At 41.2% G+C, this 20,413-nt stretch overlaps 2 protein-coding genes across 2 annotated transcripts in view; both read left to right on the top strand.

Annotated features, from left to right (window-relative positions):
* LOC142398090 (uncharacterized) overlaps positions 1 to 13,444 on the top strand; it is a 50,519-nt gene extending 37,075 nt beyond the window's left edge. The window contains exon 13 of the mRNA XM_075482071.1: positions 13,392 to 13,444. Coding sequence (XP_075338186.1) covers positions 13,392 to 13,444 — 53 coding nt within the window. The remainder of the gene's footprint in view (positions 1 to 13,391) is intronic.
* Positions 1 to 19,351, top strand: part of LOC142397108 (ovomucoid-like) — an 82,420-nt gene extending 63,069 nt beyond the window's left edge. Inside the window, exons 3-4 of the mRNA XM_075480465.1 lie at positions 17,465 to 17,574; positions 19,212 to 19,351. Coding sequence (XP_075336580.1) covers positions 17,465 to 17,574; positions 19,212 to 19,263 — 162 coding nt within the window. The 3' untranslated portion in view covers positions 19,264 to 19,351. The remainder of the gene's footprint in view (positions 1 to 17,464; positions 17,575 to 19,211) is intronic.
* The last annotated feature ends 1,062 nt before the right edge of the window (positions 19,352 to 20,413 follow it).

Here is a 20,413-nt window from a genome sequence, read left to right as displayed (position 1 = left end):
GTCAGCATATGACCACATAGGATTGACATGCATCCAACATGGATGACTCATACCAAGTTTGGTGCAGTTTGAACTTTTTAGGTGAAAGATATAGCGTTTCGTTTACACTGGCGAGTACGCCAAGTTCGCCGCTTGGCCAAGCCCCCTAAACATGCTCAAAAACTCAAGTCTTCTGATAACTTTTGTTCCCCCATCCCTTAACTGCATACTGACCAAAAATGAAGTCCGTAGCTCAAAATCCCTGGGGCGTGAAAATTTTCCTGCGAGGTGTGTAAATATGAAAAATGGCCAAAATTTGCCCTTTGACCCAAAATGGCCGCCTCCTTGTACGTTTTAGAGCATACCTCCAAGAGACTTTTGTTCTTGATTTGAGGCGATCTACATACATACCGAATTTCAGATCTCTACGACGTACGGTTCGGGCTATCTCACGTTAGGTGGCGCTATAGAGCAGTTTGGCAACGCCCACTTTCGATTACATTAAAAACATGTGATTTCACGCGGGGGACAATTTTGGGCAAAGTTTGGTGAGTTTTCGAATACGTTCAGGCCTCCCCATTCGCGATTCCGCGTGGAGAAGAAAAAGAATCATAAGAAAAATAATAATAATAGTGAAATCCTTCAGTTACAATAGGCCTTCGCAGCGCTTAGCTGCTCGGGCCTAAATACTCTGAAGATGCACGTTTTACGTGTTTGGGTTCGTCCCTCGCCATCCACGTCCTAACCAACCTGTTTCACGCCATCATCACCTTTTCTTACCAAGAAAGCCAACTCCAAGCAACCTTTTATTAATCTTCTGTGAACTTAAGTTCACTTCATCAGAGAAAGCAGCAACGGACCAACTCTGACACAACGATGGATTTGATCATCCCACAGTAAAGCCCTCGACATCATCGTCCCGTTTCCCGGTGAAAGAAGCAACTGAGAAGCTAAAAGGTCAGCCACCACAGCCAGGAAGGCCCAGAGAGCGGAAGAGAAGTCCCCTCGGACCCCGCGTGGCCGCTACCATGGTCCGTACCGACTGAACAGAACTTCAGCACAGTAAGACCGACCCGTTTTCACCTTAAAGTGGGTTTGATGGATGTCTCGAGGCTTTCACAGAATGATAAATTAATCCGAAATGTCAGTACAGTATATAGATTCAAATAGTCAGCCAACCCAAACTATTTGAATAATTCCAGTATTTTCCCATTCCCCATATTTTATTTTATATTCACTAAGTGTTTTATATAATCACCCATATTCAATGCATCTCCTGTTTGTTTAAAGGTTCATGTCTAAGATCATATCATTGTAATAAACAGCTCATATATCTATATATATGTTATAATCACAGATTGTGTCGTATGCTTTCTTTACGTAATGTCTGTCCAACCAAACGAGAACTTCACGAAAGTAGCGAGATATGAGACTGAATATTAATTGAATATTAATTTAACACCAGGATCGTAAGATTTCGAACAGTTTTCCGACCGGACTGTGACTTAAAATTAAGTCAAAACCTAGGTTGGTGGTGCCCCCTGAATTCGAGGTAAGGTTTATTTGAGACTGTAAGAACATCTCATAAATCCTTATATTTAATAGGTATATAAATACCCGGTAACGCTACATATTTTTGGTGCGCCGTGCGAGGCGTTTTACGGTAGACTGACTTACGTGAAGGAAAGCATAAACATGATATTGGCTGGTTCATTATCTGTGTGTGAGCAATGCAAGCAGTGGCTGTGTCTGTCTTTATAAACTTAGAATGACTAAAAGCACTTTATCAGAGTAATCGTGGACGCATGATAACTCTCCAAATCCGTGGGTGCGCAATATTAATTGCACACCGCAGAAGAGCAGCCAGCTGCCAGCTGTCTCGCTGTTTCCCCCCAGAATAAAGATTGCATGCACAGCGTAAGAACGCTGAATTTAAAGGCCTGGCCGTAGTTGCGAGTTTCCAACACGGTTGATTTTATTTTTATGAGTATCACAAATTCAGCCGCGAGTCCCGGTGAATTTAGTCAACTCAGAGCCTCCTCAAACACAGGAGTTTTGATCTGCTGTAATCTTGCAGCCGGACATAAAAAAAAGCATCAAGGTGCTATATTGAAACCCCATGAAGTGGGGGAGCGAGTTTAAACGTTGTTTAACGGAGCGTTGTGACGCCTAAAATAAAGTAATACAGATTACTTATTGAAAGTTAAAGCTGCTGAGCTTAACTGAATGAGTCAGAGCCGTCGCTCCTGATAAAATAAATGAATAAAATAAATAAATAAAATACACACGGTCACAAAACGTGATCGCATGAATGACTTAAACAGTCAATTGTTTTTGTATTATTAAATAAACGACCGGAACGCCGTGTCTGTTGAACCCAGTTGAAAGAAAAAAACTGAGGGTGTGTTTATTTTTAAAATGCTTACAAGCCCTAACTAAAATAATATACGGCAGTAGTGGACAGACCAATTTTGCTGCAGAAAAAATTGAGTTGGTGACTCTATTCGTTGTTATTATCAAAGTTGGTGACTTGTAGAAGCATTCTGAACTGAGACGGCCATGTCTCAAGCATTGTGAGTTTCGCAAAGCTGTGTTTAAAAGTTTGTGAACAAACTACAACATCGCTTGTGCACTGTCTGTGAGAGACGTTAACCCTTTCATTCCCCAGTTGAAATGAGGCAAATTCACTGGGTACTTGAAGGACTATTGGTGGGCGGTGCTAGAAATCGTCACCAGTGACGTCAACTCCTCACTCCCTTCTCTCAAACCCGCCCACTTGAAGCTTTTTGGACATGTGAGCGTTCAGGATCACATTAAATAGGATCACAAAGAAAGCTGATCATTTTGCTTGGTACTAACGAATACCAGCTTTATTTGAATATTCTTTAATGCATTTGAATTAATTGTTTGACACAAACAATACCGACTTTGTTATTTGGAAACATTAATTGAAGCTAATTTATCTCAAATGTCTGTCTTTCACCAAATCAGATTACCTTAACAGGAACTGATTATAAGACACTAAGGCTTAAAGAAAACAACAGCCCAGAGCTTGTATGTTCCCTTTTGTGTTAGCATTAATGTTTTCCACCTTTTTTACCATAACGGTTAATGATAAGCTTCTAAATTAAATGCATTTCTTCCAGTTTTGAGTAAAATAACACAGTCGTGTTTATTTTAACATCCTTCCTTATTTGTTTCTCAAGTAAACAAATTCAAAAGGAAGAAATTAATTTCAGGAGAACAATCCTTATTCCCAACTACCTTCACATTAACCCAACTATTTTCCCTTGTTCCAAACTCAAACTTATTTTCAGAAAGAACCCTTTCTGAGACAAGTGAAAAACAAGATGATGGACTTAACAAAACAGTTGATACTGGGTTATGCCTTAAAGAAAAGATGCATTAAAACACCTGAAACAGAGCAAATCAGTTTAAAACCATCGGCTGAGACAAAAGCTAAAAAGCCCAAAGAAGAATCTCTGACCAAAATGTTAAGTAGTCTAGCTGTGGTGTTCGTTAAACATGCACACCAAGTGATGGAACAAGCCGCTGACAAACTTAAAACTCGGTCACAGAAAAAGCCACAGTTTCAGGAGGAAACCAAATTCCTCCAACACCAACTTAAAGCCACTGAGAGGGCATCCAGCCAAGCTAATGCCCAAGTAACAGAGTTAACAACACAGGTTGAGAACTCAAACCAACAAATTATTCAACTCAATGAAAACAACAAAAAGCTTGAACAGCTACTTCAAAACTGCCAACAAGAGTTGATTTCAACCCAAGTCCAACTGAAGAAGGTGGACCAAGCACAAAAACAGTCCCAGCAATCTCTACACGTGGTCCTGCAGAAAGTGCAGGATTTAACAGCCAAAGTGCCAACTGATGACAAGCATCTTAATGTTGAGAAGGAACAAATGCAGCTGTTGACAGAGCAGCTAAGCAAAGCTAAGGATGAGCAAACCGCCGCTCATCCACAGCAGGAACACCTCTCAGATAAACCAGAAGGTGTTGAGATAGACCTACGTCAGTCTTTGGAGACTGGACATGAACAGGAAACACATGGTTTCCCCCAGGAAGACACAGGGAACCCTTTTCCTGAAGTGAAAACAGCCTACAAGAGCTCAATTATTTCACCCCCGTCTTCAACGACAACAAATTCTTTCAGATCTGAAAAGATCGTTTATGATCCAGGTAAACCGGATCAATCATTTCCCACTCTAAAACCTCAAGTTCCACAAGCTCCTTCTGACGAAGAGCTTGACAAAATTGCTCGCCATGTGCCCAGATTCGAGCCGACTCTTGGGACGCCACATGACACCCGAGCATATTTGGACGACATTGATTTCTTCCTGCGAAGGTTTCCAAACGCATCAGTTAACAACAAATTCTACTTGATTAAGGTTACATCTAGCCGCGAAGTCAGTAGATTCATTGAACGTCAACCTGATTACATCCGGAACGACTATACACTCCTCTGCCAAACACTCGAACGCGAGTTTTCAGATGAGCTGACCCCATCTGGCTTAACCGCTGCCATGATGGTTAAACAGGGACGGAATGAGCTGCCTCAGCAGTATTATTACCGCCTCCTCAAAGCTTATTTTGGTTTCAGCAACAAGGTAGGAATGGAAGAAGACATGAGTTTCAAAACTCTTTTCCTTCAAAACCTCCATCCGACTACCAGCTATCACTTAGGAGTTATAGCTAACCCTCACACTGCTACCATTCAGCAGCTACGTGAATGGGCCAGTCTAGGTTTCCAAAAACATAGACAAGCTAAACAGCCAGAACCCATCACCACACAGACCCAGAACCCTGGTTCTTGGTCCCCAGAGTTAGAAGTGGGACAAAGCGGCAGACCTCCAGCAGAGGTCCCCCACTGGCCACATTCTCAACGGCCTAAGAAAGGCTCCCAACACAACTATTCCAAATCCTCATGGCCCAGCCATGAACCAACTCACTGCCACAGTGAAAACCACAGTGTTCATTCAAACCCGCAAAAAGACATGTCTTTTCAAAATCGACATGACCAGCAATCCGCTCAAAATCGCAACTGCAATTATAGACTTCGGTCTCGCTATAAACCATCACACACTGCATGGTCACAACCATCACCAGATCAGAAAACAACTGAGATGAGCAGAGTCATCGACAAGGACCACATCAAATCTCAGCAATGGTCTAGTGAAATAAGTGCCATCAGTCAAGATGATATTGATAGCCTGAAAAGTGTGCTACTAAAAGAAAAGAAAAAAAGTTCAGAACCCAACCGTGCTAACAGAGACTTAGAAATGCTAGCCTGTTCCTGGAGGTAGGACCATACACTCCAACAAACATTCTAGTAACCCCGAATACCAAACCTTTAACCATAGCTAACTCTTAAAGGAAGCAAAGAAGCTTACCCTCAAAATATCACTTACCCAATCACGATAAAACTACTCCGTAGTATCATGATGCCTCAAGATTGAATCCAGGACACCTCAGGGTTCAAAACTTCAATTTTCAAGTCTATCATCATCTGGTGACACACTCAACTTACCTTATTTCACCCATGTGACATCTACAAATGGGGGAAACTGGTCTACAACTGAATTAAAAGCCAAATTAGCAGTGAAACACTGACAACAGCTTTCACCATGGATCCTTTTAGTTAGAATATCACTCGTTGCTACTGTACAGTGAAGCCCTGTCCAGGACCGCCGCCGCGACAAATATGTTACACATTACTGTTCGTATAAGTCCTGCGAACATGCTCACACTCAGGTAGTAAACGTGCTCATTTCCTAACTATTAAGAAATACCACATCCTAGATCATGACTCTAACAATGAGTAAAATTCTCCCCTAACATTGATCTTTTTCCAAAAGAAATCTGCATGCTTTTACTAGGATTTTCCATTTGAAATTATATAGGCTTAGAAACCTTTACTTATGAACATTATCTTTAGCTATTAGACATTTACTACGTAGGTTAAGTAAGCTTAACAAAAGTACGTTTATAGCCATTGTTGTTTCGGAATTGTATTAGGCTGTCTCGAGACACCCACCATAACCCTCTTGAGAGTCCTAGCAACCACCAGACTCGGACACACTGGACTTCTTCACCTGCGATTCGGATCAGCCACGAGTTCAGATCCGATTCGAATGGGGGAATGTAGCAGTCACAGTGCCGTGTGGATTAAGAGTTTTTCAAACTTTGACAAAACCAACATTCCTGTGGGGGATGTTTACGTATGTGGATATAAACCAGATCTTCATTTTCTTTCCACAAAGGAAAAAGAGACAGAAACTGCCTAATTTACAACACCCTTAAGAGCTTTTGGGGAGTCGAACTCACTCTTGGAAAAGTGGGAGACTTACTATCTTATCTAGACCATAACTCGAAAGTTGACACTTTAACACCCCTTTTCACCAGGAATCCGACCAGATGGCTACTCATGAACTAAGAAGACTCACTGTTAGTCAAAATCTTAAACTATATTAAATGTGTTTGATAACCGTGTACAATTTCTTTCAGGTTTCCAGCTTGATCACAAGACGCATATAGAGACAATTTGTACGATTCTGGCTTAAATATTGACAAAGAACTGATTTTGGTGGAAAATGCCCAACCTGCCTGATGGAACCACATTGCCCCCTAGTGGTCTGCAGTGTTGATTAGTTGAACATATAAAGGACTCAGTAAAATGGACAATTATGCAGCTAGTAACTTCTAACGATGTCCCTTCGGTATCTATTTGGTATTTGTTTAGTGTCCCCATTGTTAACACAGAAATTAGCATTGTGTAATTCACAATTCATATGTCACAATTTCATAGATATTCACCTGAATTTTGAAAGTCATAATTGTCTTTATCATGTGTGTTATTTTGATGTCTTTGTATTACAAGTCTATGTTATATCTTTAATCTGCATATCTTAACAAGATGTGGTGTTTTCAGAATCACCGAGACAAATGTTCTATGAGATGGGAGTAATGGAGAAACACACAGTTCTTTGTCTAAATCCAGAAATCCCCCTAGCACAGATCACCTTACAGAGACATGCACACAGTGCAAGCATGTCATTGGCTGAAAAAGTAGTGTAAGCCCCGCCTCCGAGAGTCAAAACCCGGAACCGCGGAAAACACAGCCTCTTTTGCCTCTTCTCTCTCTTGCCTTCTTCCCCGCTGGCGCTCGTGCTTGCTGGCTCGCTTCAGGCGTCTGGGCTTGCCCTCTGGTGCCCTGGATCTTGTTCCAGAAGGGTTCCAACCCAGAGTTTCAGAAGAAGATTTGAGCAGAAAACAGCTGCTCATAGACTTTTAGAAATGGTTTAAGCAGAAGAGAAGAGCTCGCCGGAGTTTGGGAGTTTTTCCCATAATCTCAGGAGAGAGCGGAAGGACGTGTGGATAACGATGCAGCGGACGACCGGAGGAGACCCTCCAGAACCCAGTGAGACCCCGGAGACGAGAAAGAAAGACCCGAACAAAGAAACAGATTGAAATACTCTGAAGATGCACGTTTTACGTGTTTGGGTTCGTCCCTCGCCATCCACGTCCTAACCAACCTGTTTCACGCCATCATCACCTTTTCTTACCAAGAAAGCCAACTCCAAGCAACCTTTTATTAATCTTCTGTGAACTTAAGTTCACTTCATCAGAGAAAGCAGCAACGGACCAACTCTGACACAACGATGGATTTGATCATCCCACAGTAAAGCCCTCGACATCATCGTCCCGTTTCCCGGTGAAAGAAGCAACTGAGAAGCTAAAAGGTCAGCCACCACAGCCAGGAAGGCCCAGAGAGCGGAAGAGAAGTCCCCTCGGACCCCGCGTGGCCGCTACCATGGTCCGAACCGACTGAACAGAACTTCAGCACAGTAAGACCGACCCGTTTTCACCTTAAAGTGGGTTTGATGGATGTCTCGAGGCTTTCACAGAATGATAAATTAATCCGAAATGTCAGTATTTAGATTCAAATAGTCAGCCAACCCAAACTATTTGAATAAATCCAGTATTTTCCCATTCCCCATATTTTATTTTATATTCACTAAGTGTTTTATATAATCACCCATATTCAATGCATCTCCTGTTTGTTTAAAGGTTCATGTCTAAGATCATATCATTGTAATAAACAGCTCATATATCTATATATATGTTATAATCACAGATTGTGTCGTATGCTTTCTTTACGTAATGTCTGTCCAACCAAACGAGAACTTCACGAAAGTAGCGAGATATGAGACTGAATATTAATTGAATATTAATTTAACACCAGGATCGTAAGATTTCGAACAGTTTTCCGACCGGACTGTGACTTAAAATTAAGTCAAAACCTAGGTTGGTGGTGCCCCCTGAATTCGAGGTAAGGTTTATTTGAGACTGTAAGAACATCTCATAAATCCTTATATTTAATAGGTATATAAATACCCGGTAACGCTACAGCATACTGAGGCCTTAACACTGTCGCCTTGAGTAAAAGAGTGTCAATGCAATTTATTGGTTTCTTTAACAAGACAATTGTTTCTTTTTTTTTGGAATTACCATTGTATGACTTGTATGACTAACTGGGCGCTCACACCAAAGGCGACATCGCATCGCGTCGCTCCGGTCGCATTGAAAATGAAGGGCAGCTGGCCGCCGTGGTCGCTCAAGTCGCTTTTGGTGTGAGCCCCCAGTAATTTGGAATTTAACTTATTTGATTTTATTGGATGTCTAAAGACATACACATGAACACCTGCTGAAGAATCCAAAATGCTTTTGTCAAAGATGCTTTTAGTTGGTATAATGATGGGAAGTATTCACACACATGCAGATTAACAAGCTGAGCCTTTATAAAACATCTTGCAGTGGGAGCCCATGAGCTGCAAAAGCAACCATTACTGAATTGATCTTTCATTTTGATGAAAGATCAATTGTAAAGTTTCATGACTTTACAAAGTTTCATGACTGCGCTAAGTTGGAAATGGTCTAGGTTCTATAAAGGGCTTTTCCATGGGATTCACCCACACATTGAGAATGACCTTAAAACATCTGAGCCACATCTGCCCATGGTGTGATGCTAACACTGACACTTACACATACAGAAGACACATGAAATGCAACCATGAAATTTCTAGACATGTTCCTGAACTGCTGCATATGAGAGCACAATGTTTGCACCATACATCCTGGACTTAGAGGAGATTAGCTAGCTAGTCACTATGTATAGAATCATAAAAATGAGCGACTGAGACCATATATGAATTCAAGATTTATTCAAGATGTATTTTGTTTTTCCATTTGCTCGTCATTCTTTACATGCTGAAAACAAAATACTGCAATTTTCACAGCGTTCATTTTGCAACATTCTGTAAAATTTTGTGTTGTAGCGTTCCGTTCATCAACTTGTGCAGCATTTTTCTTTGTACAGTCAGATCCAGGGGCTCCAGAGCAGTCCCCAGCACAGAGCCAGCCCCTTTTTTGTTTGTTGGTTTGTTCAGTTGCTTTGAATCTCTGCTCTGATGCTACTTCCCCAACTGATGCTGCAAAGCAGATTGTACTCTCCACTAGACTTACAGAAGATATGAAACATCTTGGTGTAGACACAGAAGAGCCTAAACTTCCTTAACAAGTACAGTCTGTTATGTCCCTTTTTATAGATAGCCACAGTATTGCATTTCCAGTCCAGTCTGTTGTACAGGTGAACACCCATGTAGCTATAGCCCTCAACCACATCCAGCTCTTCTCCTACGATGGAGATAGTGTTTGGCTTATTTCTACTTATACCAATCAGCCACAACAATGAAAGATCTCATGTGTGAATCACCCTTTGTGCTACCAAAGCAGCTTTGACACATTGGGGCATAGACACAGAATCTTCAGGGGTACTCTGTGTCTTTGAGCTATGGGATGTTGGGAGTCGAGCCTTGGGAGTAGGGGACTTTGTGTTTGATTGCTAACAATTTCCTTTTGATTAGATTTTTTAGACCGCTGATTGCTTCCTTCACAACATTTCTAAACACCTCCCTTCAATCTTTGCTCCTATAAGGAAACACTCCATATTACAAACATACCTCTGTGGATTTTGTAAAGAAATCCAACACCTAAAATTAGCTCTAGGTGAAAACATTGTGTCATTTGATGTCACCTCGACTTTCCATCACATTAGATTTCACATGTATACCTCCATCGGAGTCTAAATAAGTGTCAGGAAATGGCTGCAGCAAGATGACTCATTAAAAAACAGGACCAGCTACATGCCCGACCAGAACTGTGTCCTGCTGGACTTCTGACTCTTTACCACCTATTTTAAATACAATGACTGCTCTACAATGAAGCAGCCATTGTATTTGTATTTCCGTACCCCATTGTGGCCAACCATTCCTTGGAGTGAGTGCAAAGCAAAGCGCTGAGCTCCTACATAGAATAGAATAGAATAGAAAGCCTTTATTGTCATTGAATGACTTGCATACAATGAAATTAGGAGCGCTGCTCCGTTTGGTGCCACATATATACAAAAGAAAAACAGCAATAAAATAAGAAGTTGAATGAAAGTATATAACATAATAAGGCCAATAAAAGTACATACACAATTGCACTAGCCGAGTGTATTGCATGTAGGGCTGTGGTGAAAAAAATCGATTTTCCGATTCTGAATCGATTCGCCTATGATAATCTGATTATCGATTCGTCCATCCAAAGATCGATTTTTTTGTAAAAAAAAAAAAAAAAAAAAAATTTTTAAATTTCCCCCAGTGAACTTTTATAAAAGTTTACCCAGTGTTTTTACAGTTTAAAATGTTCTGTTCATTTTCTCTTAAAATGTTTAAGGAAAAGTGCACTAGTAGTCTAGCCTGACTACGTCATACTCACGATTCTAGTCAGAATGTGAGTCTGATACCGCTCAATAGAGATTTGGGTATGGGGCGTGTTTCAACCGAACCAGGAGAAAAAATGCCTCTTCGCTCAATTGGATAGACCTACAACCAATCAGAGCAACGTAGTATGTGACGTAAATTAAGCGACACACACTTGTTGTAGGAAGGACGGCAAAAACATCTTTTCTATCGATAAAAGCCTTTATCGCGTTCCTCTGTTCATCTTTAAAAATGAATGCAATGTGGAGATCCTGTAGAACAGACTCGATGGCAGAATCTACACGCCCTAGCTCTCCAGCGGCAGCCGTGTTCAGCTCTTTAGTGACGTAGTCGATAATGTCCCTGTTGATCATCTGTCCATCATCGTATAAAGCCCGCCCTGGCAATCTGATTGGTCCGACCAATTCTTGGTCGGGCATAATGATTTCCCAACTGAGCAGAGCCAGACCGAACTTCCCGACCAAAACTTTTATGGGCGGGGCTAAGTTCGGCTGGCACCCAGGCTACTAGTAGTCTACAATATTTGAAAAAATATATATTTTTAAAAATGCTACGTTATGAAATACCAGTGAATACCCCTGAACACTTAGTGTGCTGCTGCATATTTTTGAAAACAAATCTTTAGTGTGGTTTTAGAACAGATTTGAACATGCTCATAGTAGACACCATTCAGTGTTTTTTACAGTTTAAGTTTAACATTTTCTGTTCTTATGTTTGCACTTTAAAGAAAAATACACAACGTTTACATTTTATACTTTCAGTTTCAGTACTTCTCAGTTTATTAAGTGTGAGCAATGCACTTTTAAAATAAAAATGCTTTTGGTAGCAACAGCTTTTGGGTGAATTCTTAATTATTTTCAATCATAATAATAATGCACTGGTTAGTGTCCCAGTAGGAGTCCACTGTTGCAGATATAGACACCTCAATTATGTCCTCTGTTTATTGTCCTGGATTATCTTTCTTGAAGGTAGATTGACCCTTAACCTTTTCACCAGTCTTCCAGCCATCAGTAACTACCAATACTTGTATGATTTGCTGTTTTATATCGATATAATAATAATTTTAATATGTTGCTTGCTTCTCTACACAGTGATGAAATGAAGGAAACAGCTTTGATACGTTTTTAATAACACGTTTTTAATAGCACCAACCCTCGGATCGAATCGGAAATCAGATCGAATCGGAAATCAAATCGAAATCGGATCGAATCGGATAAAAAAAAATCGATTCTGAAACTTGAAAATCGGAATCGAATCGATTCTTGAAATTTGAATCGATACCCAGCTCTAATTGCATGTACAGGTGGAGGGGCAGGGTGATTGCACATAGATTTATTTTGCATGCGTGTCACACCCTTGGACTCACGTTTGTAGTTTCATGTTTAGTTTATGCTTTTGTTTACAGCCCATGCTTAGTTTTTGTCATGCCTTAGTTTCCCTGCACTCTGTTCATTAGGTTCATTCACTTCACCTGTGTTTTTTCCTCAGCTGCACTCACTCCCCATTCACTCCCAGCCCTCTATTTAGTTTCCTGCCTCCCCTGTCAGTTTTTGGTCGGAGCTTTGTATTTGTTACCTGCCTTGACCTGATTCCCGTAGTTCTCCATGTTCCACGTCGTTTTTTGCAAGTTAAGTATTTATTTATTTCTCCATTCATGCCATGTTTAGTTTCATATTTTGTCTCAGTCTGTTTTTTTTTAATCCGGCTTAGCCGCGCTTTTTGTTGTCACTTTGCTTTTTGGAAAATAAATCACCCTTTGCCTTTGAAGTCCGCATCCGTGTCCTCCATCAACACCACCTTTCTGACAATGCGAAGATTTAAAGTCAGTGTGTTTTATGGTGAAGAGAATTTAGTGCTGATGGCTCTGGGGAATAAACTGTCACTGAGCCTAATGCACTTTTCCACTAGCTCGCTTCGGCTCGGCGCGTGTTTCCACTAGCACGCCGTACCTGCAACCGGCACGATTTTTCGTATCACCTCAGCCCTGGTTCCAAGCGGGCCGAAGCGTTACTAAAACGTGACGTCAGCTGACTGCCTTCCACTGATTGGGCGATAAGTGTCGTCACTGGAAGCGTCATAACACGGATAATAAAAGCTAGCGTTAGCAACCGTTAGCTTACCTCCAAACGTCATCTTTTTGAAGCTCGTAACAAAACTCTCCGGTACTTTTCAATACTGTTTTGTCTGGCGGCCAGGAGTCTTCTCTGGCTCTCTTCTCTTGCCTTCTGTGCGACAAAAAGCCACAGGGTGAGCAGCAACACGCGCAGCCGTGTTACGACGACCCCGCCCACGTCCAGGAGGCACGAAGTGTAATGGAAACACAACCAAACCGAGCCGTGCCCAGCTAGTGGAAAAGCGCCATAATTGTCCTGGCTTTATGCGACCTGTAGTGCCGGCCTGAGGGCAGCAGGTTAAAGAAGTGATGGTGGGATGAGTCCTTCACAATGTGTGTCGCCCTGCTAGCTCATCATGAGCTGGCAATATTGTCTCGGGAGGGTAGAGCGCAACCAGTGATCCTATGAGCGGTGATGATCACTCTCTACAGAGCTCTGCTGTCTGCTGCTGTGCACCCAGCATACCACACTGTGACACAGTACGCCAGGATGCTCTACACGGTGGCTCTGTAGAGCAGAACACCATGCTTACAGGTTACCAACCTCATCTCTGTATGCCGACTCGTTCCTGTCTGAGATGAGCCCGACCAAAATGGTGTCGTCAGCAAATGTGATGATGGCGTTGGAGAGATGGGTTGTTTTACAGTTGTATGTGTACAGAGAGTAGAGGAGTGGATTCAGTACACATCCTTGTGGGGAGCCAGTGTTAAGTGTGATGGTGGGGAAGAGGTGGGGGCCAAGCCTGTCAGTTTGTGGGCAATCCGTCAGGAAGTCCTTAATCCATCTGCAGATGGAAGTGGAGAGACCAAGGTGGGAAAGTTTGTCAGTTAAGTGTCATGAAGCGTTAAGGGAGGACCCAGGTGCAGACACTGACGAGAGCCAAAAAGTGAAAGTGAATCTGATTTATTTTCAAAATATAAACTAAAGGCGCAGCAAGGCTGGAACACTGAAAAAACTACGCTGAACATTAAACTAAAAAAATAACAAAACCGGAACGAATACTTGCGGGACAGGACCGATGAGGAAAACCATGGACCAGGGGCATAGGACAGGAAATTCAGACATAGAAGACGAGGAATATAGACTAGGGTTTCAGATAAGGATCAAAGGATCCGGCGAGGAGTGGTGGAACTAGAAAGGCAAATATACTGGGGAGGTGATTACTGGAGCAGGAACTGGTGGCTGATTAGTAAAGGGTTGCAGGTGAGAGTGAATGAGAGCAGAGGGCAGGAGACAGACTGAGGAGAGAGAGAGAGAGAGAGATGGCACAGGGGGCGAGGGAGAGCACACTAACTTGAAAATGAATCTAACACAAAGAATACACAAGGAGAAATAAAACATAACTGAATACTGATAAACAGAACTAAGATCAAACAAAGACTGAGCCAACACAGAAAACACCAAGAACACTGAACAAAAACACCAATAACCAAGTCCAAAAACATAAGCAAAAACCCAGATCCTGACAGTAAGATGTCAATTTGATTGATTTTATCAATATTACGAAGGTGAAAGAAGGCAGTCCTAGAAACCTGTTTTATATGAGCGTCAAATGATAAATTCTGGTCAAAAATAACTCCAAGATTCCTCACTGTATACCATCTAGAGTAACTATATAGCTCGACAATTTCTCCCTGAACCGCTCCGGTCCAAAGATAACAACTTCAGTTTTGTCTGAGTCATCCAGGTCTTTATGTCTTTAAGACATGCTTGAATGTCTTATGAATTGAATTGAACACTGTATTCCTAAAAATATGAACATTCTGACATACAATACACATAAAACTGTACAAACATTTTTAATCAAGGAAATGTAGCCTATATATGTTAAAAAAATAAACCTTTTCTCTTAACAATATTTATCTATTATCTGTTAATCCATTAAATGGCCATATATAATATTTATATTATAAGAAAATTTTGCTGGCTTTAGTTTGTCCTGGGATGTTTTTCAAAATACGGAACAAATCGTCTCCCGTATTGATTCAGTACGGAATGCGACATTTAATTGCCAAATAACGGACGATTCCGTATTTTACAGGACGGGTGACAACCCTAGGCTGTGCTAACGCTAGCAACTGGAGGGATGTAAAAAGCCATCACAATGAATACTGTTAGCTCCCTTGGAAGATAAAAAGGTCTGCACGAGACTGCCAGAACCTCCAGGGCAACAGTGTGTGTCAGTGGTCCTACTGTTACAGCACCAGTTGTTATGTACATAAACACAGAGCCGCCCACCTCTGCTCATACCTGAGTCTCTGTTCCTGGCGTGCCGATGTATTGGGCGGCCCGTTAGCTGGACGGCAGCGTCGGGGATCAGCGGGTGAAGCCAGGTCTCCGTGATGAAAATAACGTTGCAGTTCCGGATGGCACTGTTCGTGGTAAGTATAAGCTCCAAATCGTCCATAGGAACAACACCAAGCCACTGGTTCAGATATTTGGACGATGCCTGAATCAAAATCCAACCTCAAGAAGTAGAGGCTTTCACTGATCACATCAACGCAAACAAAAAAAACAAACATGCTAAAAATGCCAAAAATGAGAAAGACCATCCAGGCTGTTATCAGAGAATGGTGAAATGTGTGACGGTATCATTGATGCAGAGGGGGATGTTGAAGTTTTTGAGAGACATATGCTACCGTCAAACGGACATATTTTCCCTGGAGGACCGTAGTTATTTCAGCAGGACAATGCTATACCTCATTCTGCACAACTTCTAACACCGTGGCTTTATACACACAGTTTGTGTGCTTGACCGGCCTACTTGCAGTCCACATCTGTCTCCCATTGAAAATGTAGGGGGCATCATGAAGAGGAGAAAACAACCATGGACTGTTAAGCAGCTGAAATCTTGGATTCTGCAAGAATGGGCACAGATTCCTCTGAAAAACTGCAACAATTAGTATCATCAGTTCCCAAACCGTTCAGGTCAGGGAACGTCTGTTTCACAAAATGCAGCTATCTAAGGGAAGATTAGCCACCTCCACTAGCTTGGAGTTCTAAAACAAATCTGTTTACTAAAGCAATTCCAGATACCTCCTGTCACTTAGGAATGCACTCTACTAACACACTAACACTATAGTTAAACATGCATAAAGAAAACAGTACAAAATGGTCTATAAACTTAGCCATTACAGTCACAAAGACAACTAACTCCGGATTTGCCTCTTCTCCCATAGCATAGAGAAGCGTGTTCACCTGGACTCCCCTGCTATCCTTATCGAGCTTCGATGCAATCCGAAAGCGCTCGAAGAATCGGCGCCACATAGGCCACTTGGCTGGATGGGTGAAGTCAAAGGGTCGTTCTCTTTTGATACCATAACGTAACACTGATGGAACATTACCCTCAAATATAGTTTTCATTTACATTTTATAGTGTCCCAACTTTCTTGGAATTGGGGTTTTGAATGATATTGGAAATCATTTATTTGGACCTGCGTTGGTCAAAGGTTCAAACCCAGCATAAAATGACAGATTTAATTTTTTGTTGAATTTTTAAAAACTTCCCCATTTTTCTGGATGTGGGTTTGTCTTTTCTAAGCTCTGCAAGTTCATTACAGCACACCTATCTTTCCAATAGGAGTCACCATGCCAGCACAATGTCATTGCGATTCATGCCACCATGACCAAAAAGAAAAAAGAATCTTGTCTGTCACAGGAAAGAGACACAGTATAGACACTCAACAAACCGACAAAGCCTTTAATGATCCATATTTCACTTCAGAAAAGAGCCTGGCTTAGTCACAGGTTATACAGTACAATATTCTCACCATGTTAACAGGAAAAAAGCTCAAATCTGTGAAATCCATTAATGCATGGATTTTCAACATAACATTTGGACTTGTCCCTGATGGACCTACAGATATTTTGTCAATTACAGTATCTGAAATGGAAAGAGAACACAGTGATGCTGCTGTCTGTAGTTCTAGCCTCAAAACTGTGGATTTATTTGACCTATGCAGTCCAGTATGGGTCGGGTCGGAACGGTTAGCTTATTTCAGTGTTTCACGAAAGCGTACCGTACCGTACCGTTACCATTTTCGTAACCCTTCTGCTCGGGGTACCTGGCACACAGGACCGGTTCCAGGCTCTGCTCTCCGGTGTTGGTGAGGAAGCTGTGCAGCGGGAGCTTGATGGCGCTGTGCCAAACCAAAAAGTTTTCCAACTGATTGCCGCAGAAATGACGGAGAGTGGTTTCAACCGGACCACAAAGCTTGGAGGTGGTTCGAAATTATGGATGCTATTTGTTATTTGCTGTTATTTGCTATTTACGCTTCGGCACGCACTCCGCCCACCCCTGAGGGTCTCCTTTGTACAGTGGGAACGCAAGCTGACCCCAAAGCGACCCGACCCGTACCATTCTGAACCGACCTGTACTTTATAGTGGAAACAAGGCTATAAAGGCATACCTGATACCTGATACTAATGCAGATGTCCAAAAGGTGCAGGCATTTCATCATAGCAATTCAAATCTTACTGAGAAACTCATCTAATGTCTATTGTGTAATCATTTGACTGCCTGTGTGTGTCCAGCCTGACTGTAGCAGTTATGAAGGGGAAGTCTGCACCAAGCAGTATGATCCAGTGTGTGGCAGCGATGGAAAAACCTATGGCACAGAGTGTGTTCTCTGCCAGCAAAACAGGCATGTTACGCATTCCTTCATTCACATGTAAATATCACAGAGGCACAGCTACACAGAGTGGAACATACGTATGTTCATGTCATTATTTTGCCAAAATTCCACACTTGCATAGGAATCTAAGTCAGTGTTTAATCAGTTTACCTCAGATAGGAGATTACATGTTCACATACCACAGTAGTGTCAGAATATTGGTTTAATCAGAAGTTGTTAGGTAGGACAAGAAGGCAGGGGCACTGAAGCACATCAGATCACCAAATACAAAAATCAGAAAATCAGTCATTAACACTAATTTTCAAAATTAGAAAATACCTGTCAAGCTCTTCTCAAGTAATTACATCACCTAAGCCCTTAAGCACAAAAAAATCTAATGAATTGACATAAATGTTTATAGATCTAATTTCATTTGGACCTTTGAATTTGGCAGGGTGTGTTAAACATGAAAAAAAATATTCTGCCAACAGGGAGGAATTAAAACATATTATCATTATTATTACAATAAAAAAATGAAGGATATCTGAAAAGAAAGGAAAAGAAAAAAAGGTTAAATGACAATTTCAAAACAGTAAACAACCCGATAAAGTTTTACAATCTTTGTTTATCGGCGCAGAAGCAAACCAAGCTCCTCATCTGTTTGAAGCACCTTCTGTGTTTTTTTTTATCCCACAACCTTTTAATACAACCTTAACATCATTTCTGTCATTCATGGTGAAATCAATCTTGTGCCTGGGTGATAATAAATATCTGTTAGCAAAGCACTCTACTCCAGATTGAAGAAGCTGAGCACAGCTCCACAACAACAACAGCAAGCTTCCAAATATGCTTAAGCTGTTCTGATCTGAGGGAAATGAATGAACATGTTGCTCGTTATGTGATGAGGGAGATGCTACTAACAACTGTTGTCGCCATCTTTTTGTAAGATCATTGTAAAATTCCTAAAATTGTTGAAATATTCGCAGTGAGCCCCAGATGCTTGGTTTGATTCCTTTTTTTGCCGATAATCTGTGTTTTTAAACACTGTAAGGGCAGTGCTTCAGATTGTAAATAAGAGAATACGCTTTGTAGTGAGCTAAAGCAGACATGACATTCAAAGCTAAATATTGTCTGACTTCATAAACAAAGTGCACAAGAAATCCCAGAATTGTGTTGATATTAGACAACACAAAAGTACTCCAACAAATTACTCTTTCACAGAAAGTAATGGAGTAATAAAACAAATTGCTTTTTAATATCACTAATCCTGTAATCTAATTAGCTAATATTACCCAATTTAACAGAGTTGATATGGTATTTAATTCCACGGACCATTCTTACTATAATTTGGTATTTTTTTTAACTGTGGAGATTTGTGATTTTGGTCTGACTAATATTTACATTTATTCTTAAAAGTGTGGTTTTGCTCAGATAAATACAGTAATTGGATTTTTCTGGTGTCAGGTAAATGTGCTGACTGACACTGAAGCTGCTGTTTCGAGCACACTGCACTTCCCACCACAGACGAACACCTCATAGGGTTAATACATAGTGAAATATAGATTTTTGGGATTAATCACATCTGTGAATACTAATCCACACCCATACTCACATGCAGGTGAAAAGCAATGGTTCTCACAATCCATGCACTGTTTTCTTCCCTGCAGACAAGAGAAGAAGAATGTGAAAGTGGCAAGCAAGGGGCCATGTTTTCCTTAAGTCAGTGACCTACACACACATGGATCTGGCTGGGTATTAGCCATGTATTTCCAACTTTCAGTTCCTAACCATCTCAATAAAACTACATACTGCAGCTGGTCTGATTTGATCCTTCAGCACTCTAACCCCCTGAACTCTGTATACCACTATAGCATAGTATAGGCATTTCACTGAATACAGATGGCACTGATGAGAGTCACGGGAGGCAGATTTGAACAAAGTGGTAAGATCCTGTGCAGTAATAGCTGAGGTATCTCAGCTTCAGCTGGGTAACAGCTTGTAACAAGCAACAGGAAATTGAGGGCTGGTAATACAATTAAGGGAGAAAGAAATCAGGAAGGCCCCAATAGTCGAAGTGATTTCTGGGCCAGTACAATGTATAGTATATGTTAGCAACTACAATGTATGGTGTATTGAAATGATGCTTTGAATTAGTTTTCAATGAAAGAAGAGAAATATCATGGGTCTCTAAACACAGAAACAACTAGATATGACACCTTTTCTGAAAATATCATATCAATGAACTAAACGTTGTGAAAATATATTGTGTCACAGTGAAACATCCCTTAAGGCCTGCATATTTGGACTGAAGAACCAATCAATTATGATAGCGCTACTAGGGTAACAAAAACGGTATAGAACAGTAATTATTTCATAATATGCCCACCAGAATTAATGACCAACAATTATCTGCAGGAAATCAAAATGCCATCCCTTGCTATTGAAATATTTGACGTGATTGTATTCAGGGGTAATCAGGGAAATACGAGTCGTGTCAATTGCTCCGGCACACTTTGGGAAACCCCACCTTGTATGAAAGTCATGGATGATCTACGGGATACGTTAGTCTACCTACGGATGTGGATACAAGCTGCATGCCTGTAATGTTGTGGAGTTAGTTAATAAATCTTCTGAAATGATGCCTGCCTCCGTGCCATTCTACATGGTGTCAGAAGTGAAACGACAAAAAAACTGAACGTCCGTTTCGTACTCTACATAGTCAGGTAAAGTGTTGATCAGTTAGACGCGTATTTCTATTAGCTACGGGTGTGCAACCCAGAGAACACTAGCAAGCATGGCTGATGGCTTCCGTCGTCCGGATCCGCTTGTGTTTGACGACAAAATTGCGGACAACTGGAGAGTATTCGAA

The sequence above is a fragment of the Odontesthes bonariensis genome, chromosome 13 (assembly GCF_027942865.1).
Source record: "Odontesthes bonariensis isolate fOdoBon6 chromosome 13, fOdoBon6.hap1, whole genome shotgun sequence".
Classification (NCBI taxonomy): Eukaryota; Metazoa; Chordata; class Actinopteri; order Atheriniformes; family Atherinopsidae; genus Odontesthes; species Odontesthes bonariensis.
This window is presented reverse-complemented; position numbering and strand designations above follow the sequence as displayed.